Source organism: Excalfactoria chinensis, unplaced genomic scaffold (assembly GCF_039878825.1).
Source record: "Excalfactoria chinensis isolate bCotChi1 unplaced genomic scaffold, bCotChi1.hap2 Scaffold_364, whole genome shotgun sequence".
Taxonomy (NCBI): Eukaryota; Metazoa; Chordata; class Aves; order Galliformes; family Phasianidae; genus Excalfactoria; species Excalfactoria chinensis.
In genome coordinates this window covers 23506-43370 of record NW_027315652.1, presented here as the reverse complement: position 1 = coordinate 43370, position 19865 = coordinate 23506, and the positions used below count along the sequence as shown (strand labels likewise).

The following is a 19865-nucleotide window of genomic DNA, read 5'->3' as shown; positions in this document are numbered from 1 at the left end:
AGGGGATGGAGGGGAACAGTTGTATCTAAAGGGGATGTGAGTATGAGGGGATGGAGGGGAACACCTGTATCTAAAGGGGATGTAAGAATTGAGGGGATGGAGGGGAATGCTTGTATCTAAAGGGCAATGTGGGAATGGAGGGGATGGAGGGGAACAATTGTATCTAAAGGGGATGTGGGAATGGAGGGGATGGAGGGGAACAATTGTATCTAAAGGGGGATGTAAGTATGGAGGGGATGGAGGGGAATGCCTGTATCTAAAGGGGGATGTGAGTAAGGAGGGGATGGAGGGGAATGCCTGTATCTAAAGGGGGATGTGGGAATGGAGGGGATGGAGGGGAACATCTGTACCTAAAGGGGATGTAAGAATGGAGGGGATGGAGGGGAATGTCTGTATCTAAAGGGGGATGTGGGAATACAGGGGATGGAGGGGAACAATTGTATCTAAAGGGGGTGTGAGTATGGAGGGGATGGAAGGGAACAATTGTATCTAAAGGGGGATGTAAGAATGGAGGGGATGGAGGGGAACATCTGTACCTAAAGGGGATGTAAGAATGGAGGGGATGGAGGGGAACAATTGTATCTAAGGGGGATGTAAGAATGGAGGGGATGGAGGGGAACACCTAAATCTAAAGGGGGTGTGAGTATGGAGGGGATGGAGGGGAACAATTGTATCTAAAGGGGGATGTGGGAATGGAGGGGACGGACTGTGTGACAGAGCGCGTGGAAATGGTTCCATAGGAAAAGAGGTGAGGTACAGACTGGATGTGAAGTGTTTCTGATAAGGGCGGTGAGCGACTACTGGCACAGGTTGACCATAGAGGTGTTGGATGTCACATCCCTGCTCAGGTTGGACGGGGCTGTGAGCACCTAACAACGAGCTGTGGGTGTCCCATGAGTGGGACCAGGTGGCTTTTGGAGGTCCCTTCCCGCTCCCGCTGCTGTGCTCTATGGTTCCATACAGCTTTTTAGCCCGGGTCGGATGGCACCAACTCCAAGGGCTGCTCCCCCATACGTCCCCATTCTGCTCAGCTGGGAACCCGCGACGAGAGCGAGAGAAATCCCAATAAATTAAAAATACATATGAAAAGTCCCTTGTTCTTCTGTCAGCGGGATATGTAAATAAAATCTATGGGCTGTGCCCACGCGGTTAATAGCTCTGCCAATTCATTCGCTGGCAGTGATTAAAACGAGCAATAAATTCACAAAGACTCTCAATGGAGAAGCAGGAATTGGGGCGGCTGAGACCCCCCGGAGCGCCGCGTTCATCACATCTGCCCGTCCTGCCTTATGTTTTATACACACACACACCGTCATCCGCGGCAGGAATTTATCTCCTTTGCTCTCCTCAGTCTATTTGTTAAGCGTCAAATCCAACATGGGTTGTTGGTTTGGGCTGTTGGGTTTGGCCAACGTTGCACCCTGGGGATCATTTGCCCAGCAGCGATTCCTGCTCCTCCTCCTCCTCCTCCTCCCATTAAGATCCAAAGGGTTTTGGAGCTGGGTTTTGCTGCCTCCCAGCTCTGCAGCGTCTCCCTCCCACCCAGCACGGAACGCAAACGTTCCACGCTCGGGACGTGGATCTGAGCTCTGCTCTGTCCTATGGGAGCGCAGATATGGTCACCTGGCTGAATCACTTCTAAGCGCAGTCACTGTCCCTGCATCAACCATCCATCACCCCCAGCTCCCATATCCTTTCAACCTCAGCTCTCCAACAGATGAGCTGAAATGCCAACCTGCAGAGCACGGCCTGAGGGACGCGACGTGGGGCGACACGGTGCCACTCGTGCTCCCATTCCCAGTGCAGCACGGAGCCTTCCCAGCCCAACATCTGGCTGCAAACTGGGGCTCCCAACCCCCCGAGGGCTCCTTCTGCTTGGGAACCGCAGCCCCCACCCCCAGCAGGTCCCGTCCCTGGGGCTCCATGATCCAGGAGCGGTGCAGCCCAGCTCACCTTGGCCTCCGACGCCTTCAGGAGGTTCATCACCTCCCCCTCGCGGGCGTAATCCAGTGGCGTGTGGCCCATCTCGTTCTTCTGCAGCGGGTTGGCACCTGTGGGCAGGGAGAAAAGGGGGGAAGGTCAGGGAGCCCCGCACCCCCAGCAGCTCCTATGGGGGGAGGGGGGTCCCGGTCTGAGCTGTGCACGCAGGGATAAGCCCATGGGCTGTGGGGTAACACGGCTCCGCTCTTTGGGGAGCATTGGGAACAACCAGTCGGTAAAGGCCAGAGATTGAACTGCTGGGGGGGGATGCGGGGTGCACACAGAGAGATAAACCTGCGTGGGGAGCACAAACTGGTCCCAGTTCTGTACTGGGAATGAGCGGGGTGGATGCAGAGAAAGGTTGGGGTACGGCAGGCCAAAGTCTGGAGGCAGAGATGTGGGGTAACAGGGGAGACACCAGTATGGCACCATGGGAATAGGAAGGACACCAGTATGGCACCATGGGAATAGGAAGGACACCAGTATGGCACCATGGGAATAGGGGAGACACCAGTATGGCACCATGGGAATAGGGGAGACACCAGTATGGCACCATGGGAATAGGAAGGACACCAGTATGGCACCATGGGAATAGGAAGGACACCAGTATGGCACCATGGGAATAGAAGGACACCAGTATGGCACCATGGGAATAGGAAGGACACCAGTATGGCACCATGGGAATAGGAAGGACACCAGTATGGCACCATGGGAATAGAAGGACACCAGTATGGCACCATGGGAATAGGAAGGACACCAGTATGGCACCATGGGAATAGGAAGGACACCAGTATGGCACCATGGGAATAGGAAGGACACCAGTATGGCACCATGGGAATAGGGGAGACACCAGTATGGCACCAGGGGAATAGGGGAGACACCAGTATGGCACCATGGGAATAGGGGAGACACCAGTATGGCACCATGGGAATAGGGGAGACACCAGTATGGCACCATGGGAATAGGAAGGACACCAGTATGGCACCATGGGAATAGGAGGGACACCAGTATGGCACCATGGGAATAGGAAGGACACCAGTATGGCACCATGGGAATAGGAAGGACACCAGTATGGCACCATGGGAATAGGGGAGACACCAGTATGGCACCATGGGAATAGGGGAGACACCAGTATGGCACCATGGGAATAGGAGGGACACCAGTATGGCACCATGGGAATAGGAAGGACACCAGTATGGCACCATGGGAATAGGGGAGACACCAGTATGGCACCATGGGAATAGGAAGGACACCAGTATGGCACCATGGGAATAGGGGAGACACCAGTATGGCACCATGGGAATAGGAAGGACACCAGTATGGCACCATGGGAATAGGAGGGACACCAGTATGGCACCATGGGAATAGGGGAGACACCAGTATGGCACCATGGGAATAGGAAGGACACCAGTATGGCACCATGGGAATAGGAAGGACACCAGTATGGCACCATGGGAATAGGAATGAAACCAGTATGGCACCATGGGAATAGGGGAGACACCAGTATGGCACCATGGGAATAGGAGGGACACCAGTATGGCACCATGGGAATAGGAAGGACACCAGTATGGCACCATGGGAATAGGGGAGACACCAGTATGGCACCATGGGAATAGGGGAGACACCAGTATGGCACCATGGGAATAGGGGAGACACCAGTATGGCACCATGGGAATAGGAAGGACACCAGTATGGCACCATGGGAATAGGAAGGACACCAGTATGGCACCATGGGAATAGGAAGGACACCAGTATGGCACCATGGGAATAGGAAGGACACCAGTATGGCACCATGGGAATAGGAAGGACACCAGTATGGCACCATGGGAATAGGGGAGACACCAGTATGGCACCATGGGAATAGGGGAGACACCAGTATGGCACCAGGGGAATAGGGGAGACACCAGTATGGCACCATGGGAATAGGGGAGACACCAGTATGGCACCATGGGAATAGGGGAGACACCAGTATGGCACCATGGGAATAGGGGAGACACCAGTATGGCACCATGGGAATAGGAAGGACACCAGTATGGCACCATGGGAATAGGAGGGACACCAGTATGGCACCATGGGAATAGGAAGGACACCAGTATGGCACCATGGGAATAGGAAGGACACCAGTATGGCACCATGGGAATAGGAAGGACACCAGTATGGCACCATGGGAATAGGAAGGAAACCAGTATGGCACCATGGGAATAGAAGGACACCAGTATGGCACCATGGGAATAGGAATGAAACCAGTATGGCACCATGGGAATAGGGGAGACACCAGTATGGCACCATGGGAATAGGAAGGACACCAGTATGGCACCATGGGAATAGGAGGGACACCAGTATGGCACCATGGGAATAGGAAGGACACCAGTATGGCACCATGGGAATAGGGGAGACACCAGTATGGCACCATGGGAATAGGAAGGACACCAGTATGGCACCATGGGAATAGGAGGGACACCAGTATGGCACCATGGGAATAGGAAGGACACCAGTATGGCACCATGGGAATAGGAATGAAACCAGTATGGCACCATGGGAATAGGGGAGACACCAGTATGGCACCATGGGAATAGGAAGGACACCAGTATGGCACCATGGGAATAGGAAGGACACCAGTATGGCACCATGGGAATAGGAATGAAACCAGTATGGCACCATGGGAATAGGGGAGACACCAGTATGGCACCATGGGAATAGGAGGGACACCAGTATGGCACCATGGGAATAGAAGGACACCAGTATGGCACCATGGGAATAGGAATGAAACCAGTATGGCACCATGGGAATAGGGGAGACACCAGTATGGCACCATGGGAATAGGAAGGACACCAGTATGGCACCATGGGAATAGGAAGGACACCAGTATGGCACCATGGGAATAGGGGAGACACCAGTATGGCACCATGGGAATAGGAAGGACACCAGTATGGCACCATGGGAATAGGAGGGACACCAGTATGGCACCATGGGAATAGGAAGGACACCAGTATGGCACCATGGGAATAGGGGAGACACCAGTATGGCACCATGGGAATAGGAAGGACACCAGTATGGCACCATGGGAATAGGGGAGACACCAGTATGGCACCATGGGAATAGGGGAGACACCAGTATGGCACCATGGGAATAGGGGAGACACCAGTATGGCACCATGGGAATAGAAGGACACCAGTATGGCACCATGGGAATAGAAGGACACCAGTATGGCACCATGGGAATAGGAAGGACACCAGTATGGCACCATGGGAATAGGAATGAAACCAGTATGGCACCATGGGAATAGGGGAGACACCAGTATGGCACCATGGGAATAGGAAGGACACCAGTATGGCACCATGGGAATAGGAAGGACACCAGTATGGCACCATGGGAATAGGGGAGACACCAGTATGGCACCATGGGAATAGGAAGGACACCAGTATGGCACCATGGGAATAGGAGGGACACCAGTATGGCACCATGGGAATAGGAAGGACACCAGTATGGCACCATGGGAATAGGGGAGACACCAGTATGGCACCATGGGAATAGGAAGGACACCAGTATGGCACCATGGGAATAGGGGAGACACCAGTATGGCACCATGGGAATAGGGGAGACACCAGTATGGCACCATGGGAATAGGGGAGACACCAGTATGGCACCATGGGAATAGAAGGGACACCAGTATGGCACCATGGGAATAGGGAGACACCAGTATGGCACCATGGGAATAGAAGGACACCAGTATGGCACCATGGGAATAGGAAGGACACCAGTATGGCACCATGGGAATAGGGAGACACCAGTATGGCACCATGGGAATAGGAAGGAAACCAGTATGGCACCATGGGAATAGGGGAGACACCAGTATGGCACCATGGGAATAGGGGAGACACCAGTATGGCACCATGGGAATAGGGGAGACACCAGTATGGCACCATGGGAATAGGGGAGACACCAGTATGGCACCATGGGAATAGGAAGGACACCAGTATGGCACCATGGGAATAGGAAGGACACCAGTATGGCACCATGGGAATAGAAGGACACCAGTATGGCACCATGGGAATAGGAAGGACACCAGTATGGCACCATGGGAATAGGAAGGACACCAGTATGGCACCATGGGAATAGGAAGGACACCAGTATGGCACCATGGGAATAGGGGAGACACCAGTATGGCACCATGGGAATAGGGGAGACACCAGTATGGCACCATGGGAATAGGGAGACACCAGTATGGCACCATGGGAATAGGGGAGACACCAGTATGGCACCATGGGAATAGGAAGGACACCAGTATGGCACCATGGGAATAGGAAGGACACCAGTATGGCACCATGGGAATAGGGGAGACACCAGTATGGCACCATGGGAATAGGGAGACACCAGTATGGCACCATGGGAATAGGGGAGACACCAGTATGGCACCATGGGAATAGGAAGGACACCAGTATGGCACCATGGGAATAGGAAGGACACCAGTATGGCACCATGGGAATAGGAAGGACACCAGTATGGCACCATGGGAATAGGAAGGACACCAGTATGGCACCATGGGAATAGGAAGGACACCAGTATGGCACCATGGGAATAGGGGAGACAGGATAAGGGAGGTGATGGGGTCAGGGCTGGAGCTCGATCCCCTGCATGGGGAGGTGGTGAGGAGGGGGCTGCACTTCCATCCTCGAGGCTTCCCCCCCAAAAGGACGGCTGTGGGTCGTCCCTCCGACCCCCCGTCCCTATCGATAACAGCCACCCACCCAATATTGGCTCAGTCCCCTCCGTTAATGGCTTTGACGACTTGACTAATTGCGGCAATAATTGATAGAACCCGGCTCGTCCATCCCCACCCCATAAATAACGCTGCCCCCCCTCCTGCTAATGGCACATCGCCGCGGCCGCCGGCCTGACCTCCTCCTCCCACCGCCGCCCACGCCGCCATAATGGGAGCCCATCCGTCACCTCCCGCCGCTGTCACGGAGCCAACACCTGGGCAGCACCTCGGGCTGTGCTGCCTGCACCTCCCTCCTGCATTGGGAGGCCCCCAGCTGATCGTGGTTGATGAATGGCACGGCCAGCTCACCGGCATCGCCCGCGCGCGCAACGGCGGCAGCTGCGGAAGGTCACTCATTGGGGAAATATGTTGCTGCCGGCGGGATCGAAGCAGGTTTCGCCGAGTGACAGCCCTCAATTTTTCAGTTTTTATTAACTCCGTCCCTCGCACCATTTGTCTTGAATTCCTTCACACTGCGGATCAGTTGTCAATAGAGCGCGGGATGCGGCGCTGCGCTACACGTCTTCCCCAAGGCTGGGGGGCCGTGGGGAGCAGCGGAGATACAGGCAGCAGATGGATGGGCAGGGATGGACCCAGGCCCTCACCCCTTGTCCTCCATCCATATCCCTGTCCTTCATCCATATCCCTGTCCTCCATCCATATCCCTGTCCTCCATCCTTATCCCTGTCCTCCATCCTTATCCCTGTCCTCCCTCCTTGTGCCATGTCCTCTATCCTTATCCCTGTCCTCCATCCTTATCCCTGTCCTCCATCCATATCCCTGTCCTCCTTCATTGTGCCATGTCCTCTATCCCTGTCCTCCATCCTCATCCCCTGTCCTCCATCCTTATCCCTGTCCTCCATCCTCACCCCTCATCCTCCATCCTTATCCCTGTCCTCCATCCTTATCCCTGTCGTTCATCCTTATCCCTGTCCTCCTTCATTGTGCCATGTCCTCTATCCCTGTCCTCCATCCTCATCCCCTGTCCTCCATCCTTATCTCTGTCCTCCATCCTCACCCCTTGTCCCCCATCCTTATCCCTGTCCTCCATCCTTATCTCTGTCCTCCATCCTCACCCCTTGTCCCCCATCCTTATCCCTGTCCTCCATCCTCACCCCTTGTCCTCCATCCTTATCCCTGTCCTCCATCCTTGTGCCATGTCGTCCAGCCTTATCCCTGTCCTCCATCCATATCCCTGTCCTCCATCTATATCCCTGTCCTCCATCCTCACCCCTTGTCCTCCATCCTTATCCCTGTCCTCCTTCATTGTTCCATATCCTCTATCCCTGTCCTCCATCCTCATCCCCTGTCCTCCATCCATATCCCTGTCCTCCATCCTTGTGCCATGTCCTCTATCCTTATCCCTATCCTCCATCCTTATCCCTGTCCTCCATCCTTGTGCCATGTCGTCCAGCCTTATCCCTGTCCTCCATCCTCACCCCTTGTCCTCCATCCATATCCCTGTCCTCCATCCTCACCCCTTGTCCTCCATCCATATCCCTGTCCTCCATCCATATCCCTGTCCTCCTTCATTGTGCCATGTCCTCTATCCCTGTCCTCCATCCTCATCCCCTGTCCTCCATCTTTATCCCTGTCCTCCATCCATATCCCTGTCCTCCCTCCTTGTGCCATGTCCTCCCTCCTTATCCCTGTCCTCCATCCTCACTCCTTGTCCTCCATATCCTCCATCCTTGTCCTCCATCCTTGTTCCATATCCTCCATCCTTGTTCCATACCCTCCATCCTTGCTCCATATCCCCCATCCTTGTTCCATATCCTCCACCCTTGCTCCATATCCTCCATCCTTGTTCCATATCCTCCATCCTTTCTCCATATCCTCCATCCTTGCTCCATATCCTCCATCCTTGCTCCATATCCTCCATCCTTGCTCCATATCCTCCATCCTTATTCCATATCCTCCATCCTTGTTCCATACCCTCCATCCTTGCTCCATATCCCCCACCCTTGCTCCATATCCTCCATCCTTGCTCCATATCCTCCATCCTTGTTCCATATCCTCCACCCTTGCTCCATATCCTCCATCCTTGCTCCATATCCTCCATCCTTGCTCCATATCCTCCACCCTTGCTCCATATCCTCCATCCTTGTTCCATATCCTCCATCCTTGCTCCATATCCTCCATCCTTGCTCCATATCCTCCATCCTTGCTCCATATCCTCCACCCTTGCTCCATATCCTCCATCCTTGTTCCATATCCTCCATCCTTGTTCCATATCCTCCATCCTTGCTCCATATCCTCCACCCTTGCTCCATATCCTCCATCCTTGCTCCATATCCTCCATCCTTGTTCCATATCCTCCATCCTTGCTCCATATCCTCCATCCTTGCTCCATATCCTCCATCCTTGCTCCATATCTCCCATCCTTGCTCCATATCCTCCATCCTTGCTCCATATCCTCCATCCTTGTTCCATACCCTCCATCCTTGCTCCATATCCCCCACCCTTGCTCCATATCCTCCATCCTTGCTCCATATCCTCCATCCTTGTTCCATATCCTCCATCCTTGCTCCATATCCTCCATCCTTGCTCCATATCCTCCATCCTTGCTCCATATCTCCCATCCTTGCTCCATATCCTCCATCCTTGCTCCATATCCTCCATCCTTGCTCCATATCTCCCATCCTTGTTCCATATCCTCCATCCTTGTTCCATATCCCCCTCTGTCCCCACCCTGAAGATGGAGAAGGCGGCAACCGAGTGGCTGGGCAAGAAGTCAGCCCAGCTTCACCCCGGCGCACGCAGAGCACCGTTCCCAGCAGCCAAAACCCAGCTCCAGTCTCCCAGAGCTTCTCAACCTACAGCAGCTTCAGGACTCATTTCACTGGGGGCTCCTCCAGGTCTCCTGGGTCCCTGTGGGACATCCCACCCCCCGCCGGGTCCCTCCATCCAGCAGCGCAGAGCCCACGCTGATGTTGGTGCACGGACGAAAACCCCTCGACTCTCATTTGTGGTGAAGCAAAACTGAATCCTAACAAGGGGAGACACTGAAAAGGCTCCGGTCCACGGCGGGTCCCACCCATCCACAGCCGGGATTGCAGAGTGCCAACAGCCATCAGCTCTGACAAGGACCGACAACCTTATTGCTGCACATGGCCAGTTACGGTAATACGAAAGGACTCCTGTCCTCCTGAGCCTCCCGTGATTGAATTAGCATGATCACCCTTCTGCTTTGGTTTTTTTTTTTCCCTGTGTCCAGTAACGCAGATCTGGTTTTTCTTTTAAATCAATCAGACACGGCGTTCGCAAAAGGCTTTTGTCATGCCGTGTTAATAGGAGCCTGTGAGCCTGACCCCCCACCCCCTCCTCACACCTCTGTCATGCAGGGATGTGTCAGTGGGTGCTGGATGTGGAGCCCTGCTGAGGGTCTGCCCCCATTCCCAGCACAAAGGAATGAGAGCAACGCTCCCACAAGGAGCAGCAAGGGAGAAAGAACGATGCTTGCCAAGGAACCGGGTAGGGTTCGGGCATTGGATCACATGGGGGATGGAGCTCCATGATCCTGGAGGTCCCTTCCAACACGGGCCATCCTATGACCTCAAAATGTCCCTTCCAACCCAAACGATGGGATGCGTGGATGGGAATCCTCAAGGCAGAGCAGGAATCCGGACAGGTGCCCCCAGGGAGCACAAGTTGTGCTTCAAGGCCTCCTCCTCCCAGCAGCGGTGGTTGGACAACCCAACGTGGAGGGTTGGGGATCCGAACAGAAAGAAAGCTAAAGGCATCCAGGACTGGACAATAAAGAGCAGGGAGTTGGAGAGGGATGGGATGTGGGCCAACACCAGAGAGCTGGGCTCAGCTATGGCTCCTACCAACACCAGCTGTATGGGACACAACATGAGCACGGTTGGCACGCGTGGCGGGGATGGGCTGGGTTGGGGATCTCGGAGGTCCCTTCCAACCCTAATGACTCTTCGGTTCTAATGAACACCAATGTGGGGATGGGCTGGGTTGGGGATCTCGGAGGTCCCTTCCAACCTTAATGACTCTTTGGTTTTAATGAACAACAATGTGGGGATGGGCTGAGTTGGGGATCTTGGAGGTCATTTCCAACCTTAATGACTCTTTGGTTCTAATGAGTAACAATGTGGGGATGGGCTGAGTTGGGGATCTCAGAGGTCCCTTCCAACCTTAATGACTCTTTGGCTCTATGAGCAGCGATGTGGGGATGGGCTGGGTTGGGGATCTCGGAGGTCATTTCCAACCCTAATGACTCTTTGGTTCTATGAGCACCGATGTGGGGTTGGGCTGGTGGTTGGTCTGGGTGATCTTGGAGGTCATTTCCAACCCTAATGACTCTTTGGTTCTAATGAGTAACAATGTAGGGATGGGCTGGGTTGGGGATCTCGGAGGTCCCTTCCAACCTTAATGACTCTGGTTCTATGAGCAGCGATGTGGGGATGGGCTGGGTTGGGGATCTTGGAGGTCCCTTCCAACCTTAATGACTCTTCGGTTCTATGAGCACCGATGTGGGGATGGGCTGGTGGTTGGTCTGAGTGATCTTGGAGGTCATTTCCAACCTTAATGACTCTGGTTCTAATGAGCAACAATGTGGGGATGGGCTGAGTTGGGGATCTTAGAGGTCCCTTCCAACCCTAATGACTCTTTGGCTCTATGAGCAGCGATGTGGGGATGGGCTGGGTTGGGGATCTTGGAGGTCATTTCCAACCTTAATGACTCTTTGGTTCTAATGAGCACCGATGTGGGGATGGGCTGGGTTGGGGATCTCGGAGGTCATTTCCAACCTTAATGACTCTTTGGCTTTATGAGCACCAATGTGGGGATGGGCTGGTGGTTGGTCTGGGTGATCTTGGAGGTCATTTCCAACCCTAATGACTCTTTGGTTCTATGAGCAGTGATGTGGGGATGGGCTGAGTTGGGGATCTCAGAGGTCATTTCCAACCCTAATGACTCTTTGGTTCTATGAGCAACAATGTAGGGATGGGCTGGGTTGGGGATCTTGGAGGTCATTTCCAACCCTAATGACTCTTTGGTTCTAATGAGTAACAATGTGGGGATGGGCTGAGTTGGGGATCTCGGAGGTCCCTTCCCAACCCTAATGACTCTTTGGTTCTAATGAACACCGATGTGGGGATGGGCTGAGTTGGGGATCTCGGAGGTCATTTCCAATCTTAATGACTCTTTGGCTCTATGAGCACCGATGTGGGGTTGGGCTGGTGGTTGGTCTGGGTGATCTTGGAGGTCATTTCCAACCAGGAGGGTTCCGCATTTCAGTCACTGCACAACACGTGTTGGCACACGAGCTCCGTTTGGGATTACAGATGGCTCCGTTTGGGATTACAGATGGAGGTGAGGACCAGCCGGGCAAGGAGAACCAGTGATCTGGAAGGTTCTTATTAGCAATACGGACCTCAGAGGGCTCCTCCTTCATCGTTCTATGACTGCACGACTCGGGATCTCCTTCCTTAGCTGTCTCAGTGGGCACTGCTGGTGCACGGGGGCTGAGGAAAGCCTCCGTCCTGCACAACCCCCTATAGGACAAGCTGCCCCCTCTCCCACTTTGATGCTCCCCCTCCACGTGTGCAGAGCAATCAGACTCACACCAAACACCATGAAATACCATAAGAGGGATCTCTCTGCTCCCCTGCCCTTTGGGGAACCCAACCCTTAAAGCACTGCGACACCGCCAGCATTCACACTCATTGCTCCATTGGACGTTGAGCTTTTCAATCCCAATCTCTCCAGGTTTTAATTACTGGTGTGGTCGGGCTGGCGGTGGATCTCGCTGCGGTCGGACGTTGGGGTCGATACGTCGTCCCGGAACATATTGAGCCGTTGCTGCTGGCAGGTTCTATTGCTCCATTTAATCATATTTTTTTGTTGTTGTTGTTGTCTTTTGCAAAATTTACAGCTCAGCGGGAGGGATCGATACTGAATTCATTGGAAACAGGAGCAGCGAGAGGGGAAAGTGTCTCAGGTTCTCCTGCCCAACAGCTGGCCGGGGCTCTGGGTGCTGACTGGGGGAGGTGGGGACACGTGGGGGGGCTGCCCGATGCTGCTCCTGTCCCTATGGGGCCAGGACTGGGCCAGGTGTGGGGCTGTGGTTGCACGGCAGCTCGAGGCCGATGGGTCCTCAGCTCCAGTTGGGATAAGGCAGAAGCAGAGCAGCCCGCAGCTCCTTTCCCTTGGCTGAAGCTGAGGGCAGCAGGGTGAGAGCGCGTGGAGCATCGGGGCCGCATCAGGTTGGAAGGGAAGGCAGCGCAACTTCTGCCCATTGGAAGAGCATTTTGCTAAGGGAGAGCCCTTCAGAACACAGAGCAGCAGCACGGGGTGGTGGGGGGCAGGGGGGGAAAGTGCCCCCGGAGTTGTTAGGGTGCTGAGCTCCACTTTGCCTGCAGAAAGCAGACCTTGGGAGGGGGGATTTCATGCAGCAGATTGAAACGGGGCCCTTAGAGAAGCAAAGCGCTGCCGTGTCTGGATGGAGAGCCCCCCTTCCCCCTCCTCTCCTTCTCACCCCCCCCCCCCCCCAACCCTCTTAACAAACAAAAAGCCCCCGGATCGATGGTGCTGGTGCACAGCAGCTCACACCCACTCCTTGAGACGGAGGAGGACATTGATGGTGTCAGCTCAGGTCGGCAGGCTGCGAAACGGCACCAGCCACCACAGCGGGACGTCTCGCGCTCTGCTGGGCACGCACATGCTGACCACCAGGGGAGGAGGTCCAGAGGGGTCACCCGGACACTGAATGGGGCACAAAGGGGCACAAAGGGGCACAAAGGGGCAGGGGGCTTCCCCTATAGAAGCATAGGGCGGAAGGGGGGGGGGATGTCAGTTAATGGCTTTGGCCCTGAGGGCATCGGGAGAGGAAGTGCCGGGGAGAGTAAATGGATACTTGGTTAAAATAAAGGCAGATGGAGGGGACTGGGGGGGGGGGGGCGAGGGGGGCTGCGCTGTGTCAGCAGACAGGAAACATCCTGCTCTGAATGGGGGGGGAGGTGGGGGGGGAGAAGTGCCCCTATGGAGGAGGATCCAATGGATGCAATCGTGGGTTGGGTTGGAAGGGCCCAAAGGAAGATGGACGCGTTGGGTCGAGCGAGGAAACCACGGTAGGGTCACAGAATGGTCTGAGCTGGGAGGGATGATGGAAGGTCAGATGGGCCAGCCCCAGTCCCGAGCTCCTCTCTCCTCGATTGAAGCCATTTCCCCACATCCCAACAGGGAACCCGAAATCGCCATCCGAACAACAGCTGGTGGCGCACAGGATCCCCTTTGGATCACACACACAGCTCTACAGTGTGACAGCCCTACAGTGTGACAGCCCTACAATGTGACAGGCCTACACTGTGACAGCCCTACAACGTGACAGCCCTACAGTGTGACAGCCCTACAATGTGACAGCCCTACAATGTGACAGCCCTACAGTGTGACAGCCCTACAATGTGACAGCCCTACACTGTGACAGCCCTACAATGTGACAGCCCTACAACGTGACAGCCCTACAGTGTGACAGCCCTACAGTGTGACAGCCCTACAACGTGACAGCCCTACAGTGTGACGGCCCTACAACGTGACAGCCCTACAATGTGACAGCCCTACAATGTGACAGCCCTACAGTGTGACAGCCCTACAATGTGACAGCCCTACAATGTGACAGCCCTACAACGTGACAGCCCTACAGTGTGACAGCCCTACAACGTGACAGCCCTACAGTGTGACAGCCCTACAATGTGACAGCCCTACAGTGTGACAGCCCTACAGTGTGACAGCCCTACAACGTGACAGCCCTACAGTGTGACAGCCCTACAACGTGACAGCCCTACAACATGACAGCCCTACAACGTGACAGCCCTACAGTGTGACAGCCCTACAGTGACAGCCCTACAATGTGACAGCCCTACAACATGACAGCCCTACAACGTGACAGCCCTACAGTGTGACAGCCCTACAGTGTGACAGCCCTACAACATGACAGCCCTACAGTGTGACAGCCCTACAACGTGACAGCCCTACAACGTGACAGCCCTACAACGTGACAGCCCTACAGACACTGTGACAGCCCTACAGTGTGACATCCCTACAGTGTGACAGCCCTACAATGTGACAGCCCTACAGACACTGTGACAGCCCTACAACGTGACAGCCCTACAGTGACTGCCCTACAGTGTGACAGCCCTACAACATGACAGCCCTACAGTGTGACAGCCCTACACTGTGACAGCCCTACAGACACTGTGACAGCCCTACAGTGTGACAGCTCTACAGTGTGACAGCCCTACAGTGTGACAGCCCTACAACGTGACAGCCCTACAGTGTGACAGCCCTACAGACACTGTGACAGCCCTACAACATGACAGCCCTACAACGTGACAGCCCTACAGTGTGACAGCCCTACAGTGTGACAGCCCTACAGGGTGACAGCCCTACAGTGTGACAGCCCTACAACGTGACAGCTCTACAGTGTGACAGCCCTACAACATGACAGCCCTACAACGTGACAGCCCTACAGTGTGACAGCCCTACAGTGTGACAGCCCTACAACGTGACAGCCCTACAGTGTGACAGCCCTACAACGTGACAGCTCTACAGTGTGACAGCCCTACAGTGTGACAGCCCTACAGTGTGACAGCCCTACAACGTGACAGCCCTACAGACAGTGTGACAGCCCTACAGTGTGACAGCCCTACAATGTGACAGCCCTACAGTGACAGCCCTACAGTGTGACAGCCCTACAACGTGACAGCCCTACAACGTGACAGCCCTACAGTGTGACAGCCCTACAGACACTGTGACAGCCCTACAGTGTGACAGCCCTACAATGTGACAGCCCTACAGTGACAGCCCTACAGTGTGACAGCCCTACAGCATGACAGCCCTACAACGTGACAGCCCTGCAGTGTGACAGCCCTACACTGTGACAGCCCTACACTGTGACATCCCTACCCTGTGACAGCCCTACCCCGTGACAGCCCTACAACGTGACAGCCCTACAGCGTGACAGCCCTACAGTGTGACAGCCCTACACTGTGACAGCCCTACAACGTGACAGCCCTACAGTGTGACAGCCCTACAGGGTGACAGCCCTACAGCGTGACAGCCCTACAGTGTGACAGCCCTACAGTGTGACAGCCCTACAACGTGACAGCCCTACAGTGTGACAGCCCTACAGTGTGACAGCCCTACAGACAGTGTGACAGCCCTACAACGTGACAGCCCTACAGTGTGACAGCCCTACAGACACTGTGACAGCCCTACAGTGTGACAGCCCTACAACGTGACAGCCCTACAGACACTGTGACAGCCCTACAGTGTGACAGCCCTACAGTGTGACAGCGTAACAACGTGACAGCCCTACAGTGTGACAGCCCTACAGACACTGTGACAGCCCTACAGTGTGACAGCCCTACAATGTGACAGCCCTACAGACACTGTGACAGCCCTACAGCGTGACAGCCCTACAACGTGACAGCCCTACAGTGTGACAGCCCTACAGTGTGACAGCCCTACAACATGACAGCCCTACACTGTGACAGCCCTACAACGTGACAGCTCTACAGTGTGACAGCCCTACAACGTGACAGCCCTACAGTGTGACAGCCCTACAGTGTGACAGCCCTACAATGTGACAGCCCTACAGTGTGACAGCCCTACAACGTGACAGCCCTACAACGTGACAGCCCTACAATGTGACAGCCCTACAACGTGACAGCCCTACAGACACCATGACAGCCCTACAGCAGCACTGCCCCGCTCTGGGTCTGCACAGCGCTGTGCCGGAGCAGCGCGTCCCCGTGGCAAAGGAGCGGTGGGAGGGTAAATATTGCAGCCGTCGTCATGGCAGCGCATCTCTGCCCTGTCAGCCCAGCATCTCCTCCTCCTCTGCCACAGGAGTGGGCTGTGCACGGAGCCAATGAAGGGATGTTGATGTTGGAGGGCCGGGAGCTCAGCCTTCCAACCCAAACCATCCCGCGGCCACGGCGTCACCCGTCAGAACGGCACAGGATGGAGGTGACAGCGAGCAGCAAATCGCATCTCGTCCTCAAGACGGGCCCACGTGGCTCTCACCGAGCCCCACAAGTGTGGGTCAGAGCCCGAAGCAGCAGCACCCACCTGCCTCCAGCAGCATCCGGACGCTCAGGGAGTCGTCGGCCAGCACGGCGTAATGCAGCGCTGTGCAGCCGCGGAAGCTGGCGCGGACGTTGAGGCGGTTGTTGAAGTCGTCCTCGCGGGTCACAAGGACTGCAAGGCAAGAAAGGAGAAGGGTTCAGGGCAAGACAAGAGAAGGGTTCAGGGCAAGACAAGAGAAGGGTTCAGGGCAAGAAAGGAGAAGGGTTCAGGGCAAGGCAAGAGAAGGGTTCAGGGCAAGAGAAGAGAAGGGTTCAGGGCAAGGCAAGAGAAGGGTTCAGGGCAAGGCAAGAGAAGGATTCAGGGCAAGGCAAGAGAAGGGTTCAGGGCAAGACAAGAGAAGGGTTCGGGGCAAGACAAGAGAAGGGTTCAGGGCAAGACAAGAGAAGGGTTCAGGGCAAGACAAGAGAAGGGTTCAGGGCAAGACAAGAGAAGGGTTCAGGGCAAGACAAGAGAAGGGTTCAGGGCAAGACAAGAGAAGGGTTCAGGGCAAGACAAGAGAAGGGTTCGGGGCAAGGCAAGAGAAGGGTTCAGGGCAAGACAAGAGAAGGGTTCAGGGCAAGACAAGAGAAGGGTTCAGGGCAAGGCAAGAGAAGGGTTCAGGGCAAGAGAAGAGAAGGGTTCAGGGCAAGACAAGAGAAGGGTTCAGGGCAAGGCAAGAGAAGGGTTCAGGGCAAGGCAAGGCAAGGCTTCAGGGCAAGAAAAGGCGTCAAGAGCTGCCGAGCACAACCCGACCCCTCCAGGCTGCCCCCCTTTCCTTTGGGGCCCGCAGTTCCCATCCCGCGGGCTCTGAATGCTGCCACCATGGAAGTCAATCACGGTAACGCATTTTAGAGCTGGCTGCAAAGCCTGGAAGTCCCGCAGCAAATGCAATTAGCCCCACGAGGTCCTGTGAAATCAGAGCAAGGAGCTGCAAGGCTGCTTTGAATGGAAACCGCTGCTCTCTGAACTGGGTTCATTAGATTTGTTTCCTTCCCTTGAGCCCCACGTGCTGCTGAATGCCAACGTATGGAATGGCAGCCATGAGCAGCTCCCACCTGTCTGCAAGCATGGCCTGCTTGGCCTTGTTGGGGGTTATATCCCTAATGTGGGGAAGCCAGGCTTGGCCTTGTTGGGGGTTATATCCCTAAGGTGGGGAAGCCAGGCTTGGCCTTGTTGGGGGTTATATCCCTAATGTGGGGAAGCCAGGCTTGGCCTTGTTGGGGGTTATATCCCTAATGTGGGGAAGCCAGGCTTGGCCTTGTTGGGGGTTATATCCCTTACATGGGGAAGCCAGGCTTGGCCTTGTTGGGGGTTATATCCCTAATGTGGGGAAGCCAGGCTTGGCCTTGTTGGGGGTTATATCCCTAATGTGGGGAAGCCAGGCTTGGCCTTGTTGGGGTTATATCCCTTACATGGGGAAGCCAGGCTTGACCTTGTTGGGGGTTATATCCCTAATGTGGGGAAGCCAGGCTTGGCCTTGTTGGGGGTTATATCCCTTACATGGGGAAGCCAGGCTTGGCCTTGTTGGGGGTTATATCCCTAATGTGGGGAAGCCAGACTTGGCCTTGTTGGGGGTTATATCCCTAATGTGGGGAAGCCAGGCTTGGCCTTGTTGGGGGTTATATCCCTAATGTGGGGAAGCCAGACTTGGCCTTGTTGGGGGTTATATCCCTTACATGGGGAAGCCAGGCTTGGCCTTGTTGGGGGTTATATCCCTAACATGGGGAAGCCAGGCTTGGCCTTGTTGGGGGTTATATCCCTAAGGTGGGGAAGCCAGGCTTGGCCTTGTTGGGGGTTATATCCCTTACATGGGGAAGCCAGGCTTGGCCTTGTTGGGGGTTATATCCCTAAGGTGGGGAAGCCAGGCTTGGCCTTGTTGGGGGTTATATCCCTAATGTGGGGAAGCCAGGCTTGGCCTTGTTGGGGGTTATATCCCTAATGTGGGGAAGCCAGGCTTGGCCTTGTTGGGGGTTATATCCCTAATGTGGGGAAGCCAGGCTTGGCCTTGTTGGGGGTTATATCCCTAATGTGGGGAAGCCATGTGCCCGTATCAGGTCCACGAGACAGGCTAGAAAACCTCCTGTGATGTTGGCCCTCCTCTAACCATCAAAATTGGACGGTGACCACAGCAGCTGTCTCTAGGGACTGAAACTGACAGGGATCAGAGGCCATTTCCAACCTTAGGGACTCTTTGATTCTGAGTGGGCACGGTGGGGACGGGTTGGATGTTGGACTTGACTTAGAGCTCGTTTCCAAGCTTGACGACACCCTGATTCTATCAGCAAACACAGTGGGGACGGGTTGGATGTTGGACTTGATGATCTTAGGGATCTTTTATCCTAGAGGCCATTTCCAACCTTAATGACTCTTTGACTCCATGAGGAGACACGGTGGGGGTGGTTGATGGTTAGACCCGACAATCTTAGAGGTCATTTCCACCTTTAATGACTCCTTGATTCTATGAGCAAACGTGGTGTGGATGGATGGTGGTTGGACTTGACTCAGGGGTCTTTCCCCACCTTGGTGACATTGATTCTATGAGTGGACACGATGGGAATGGGGTTGGCTGTTGGACCTGACGACCTCAGCGGGCCTTCCCAACCTTAATGGCTCTTTGAGTCTATGATTAAACACGTTATGGATGGTTGGCCTTTGGACTTGATGATCTCAGAGGTCGTTTCCAACCTTAATGACTCCCTAATTCTATAAGCAGACACAGCAGGGATGGGTTGGCCGTCGGACTTGACGACCTTAGAGATCGTTTCCAGACCTGACAATCTTAGAGGTCATTTCCACCCTTAATGGCTCTTTGATGCTGTGATGGTTGGACTTGTTCTTGGAGGTCTTTTCCAACCTTGGTGATTCTATGAACAAACATGGTGTGGTTGGTTGGAGGTTGGACTTGATGATCTTAGAGGCCACCTCCAACCTTAACAACGCTTTGATTCAATGAACAAACATGGTGTGGATGGTTGGAGGTTGGACTTGATGATCTTAGAGGCCATCTCCAACCTTAATGACACTTTGATTCTATGAACAA

The 19865-nt window shown here is 54.6% G+C and overlaps 1 protein-coding gene across 1 annotated transcript in view; it reads right to left on the bottom strand.

Annotated features, from left to right (window-relative positions):
* LOC140264955 (mitochondrial disaggregase-like) overlaps positions 1-19865 on the bottom strand; it is a gene marked incomplete at its 3' end in the record, with an annotated part of 52467 nt that overhangs the window by 15404 nt on the left and 17198 nt on the right. The window contains 2 exon segments of the mRNA XM_072360849.1: positions 1954-2051; positions 16829-16957. Coding sequence (XP_072216950.1) covers positions 1954-2051; positions 16829-16957 — 227 coding nt within the window.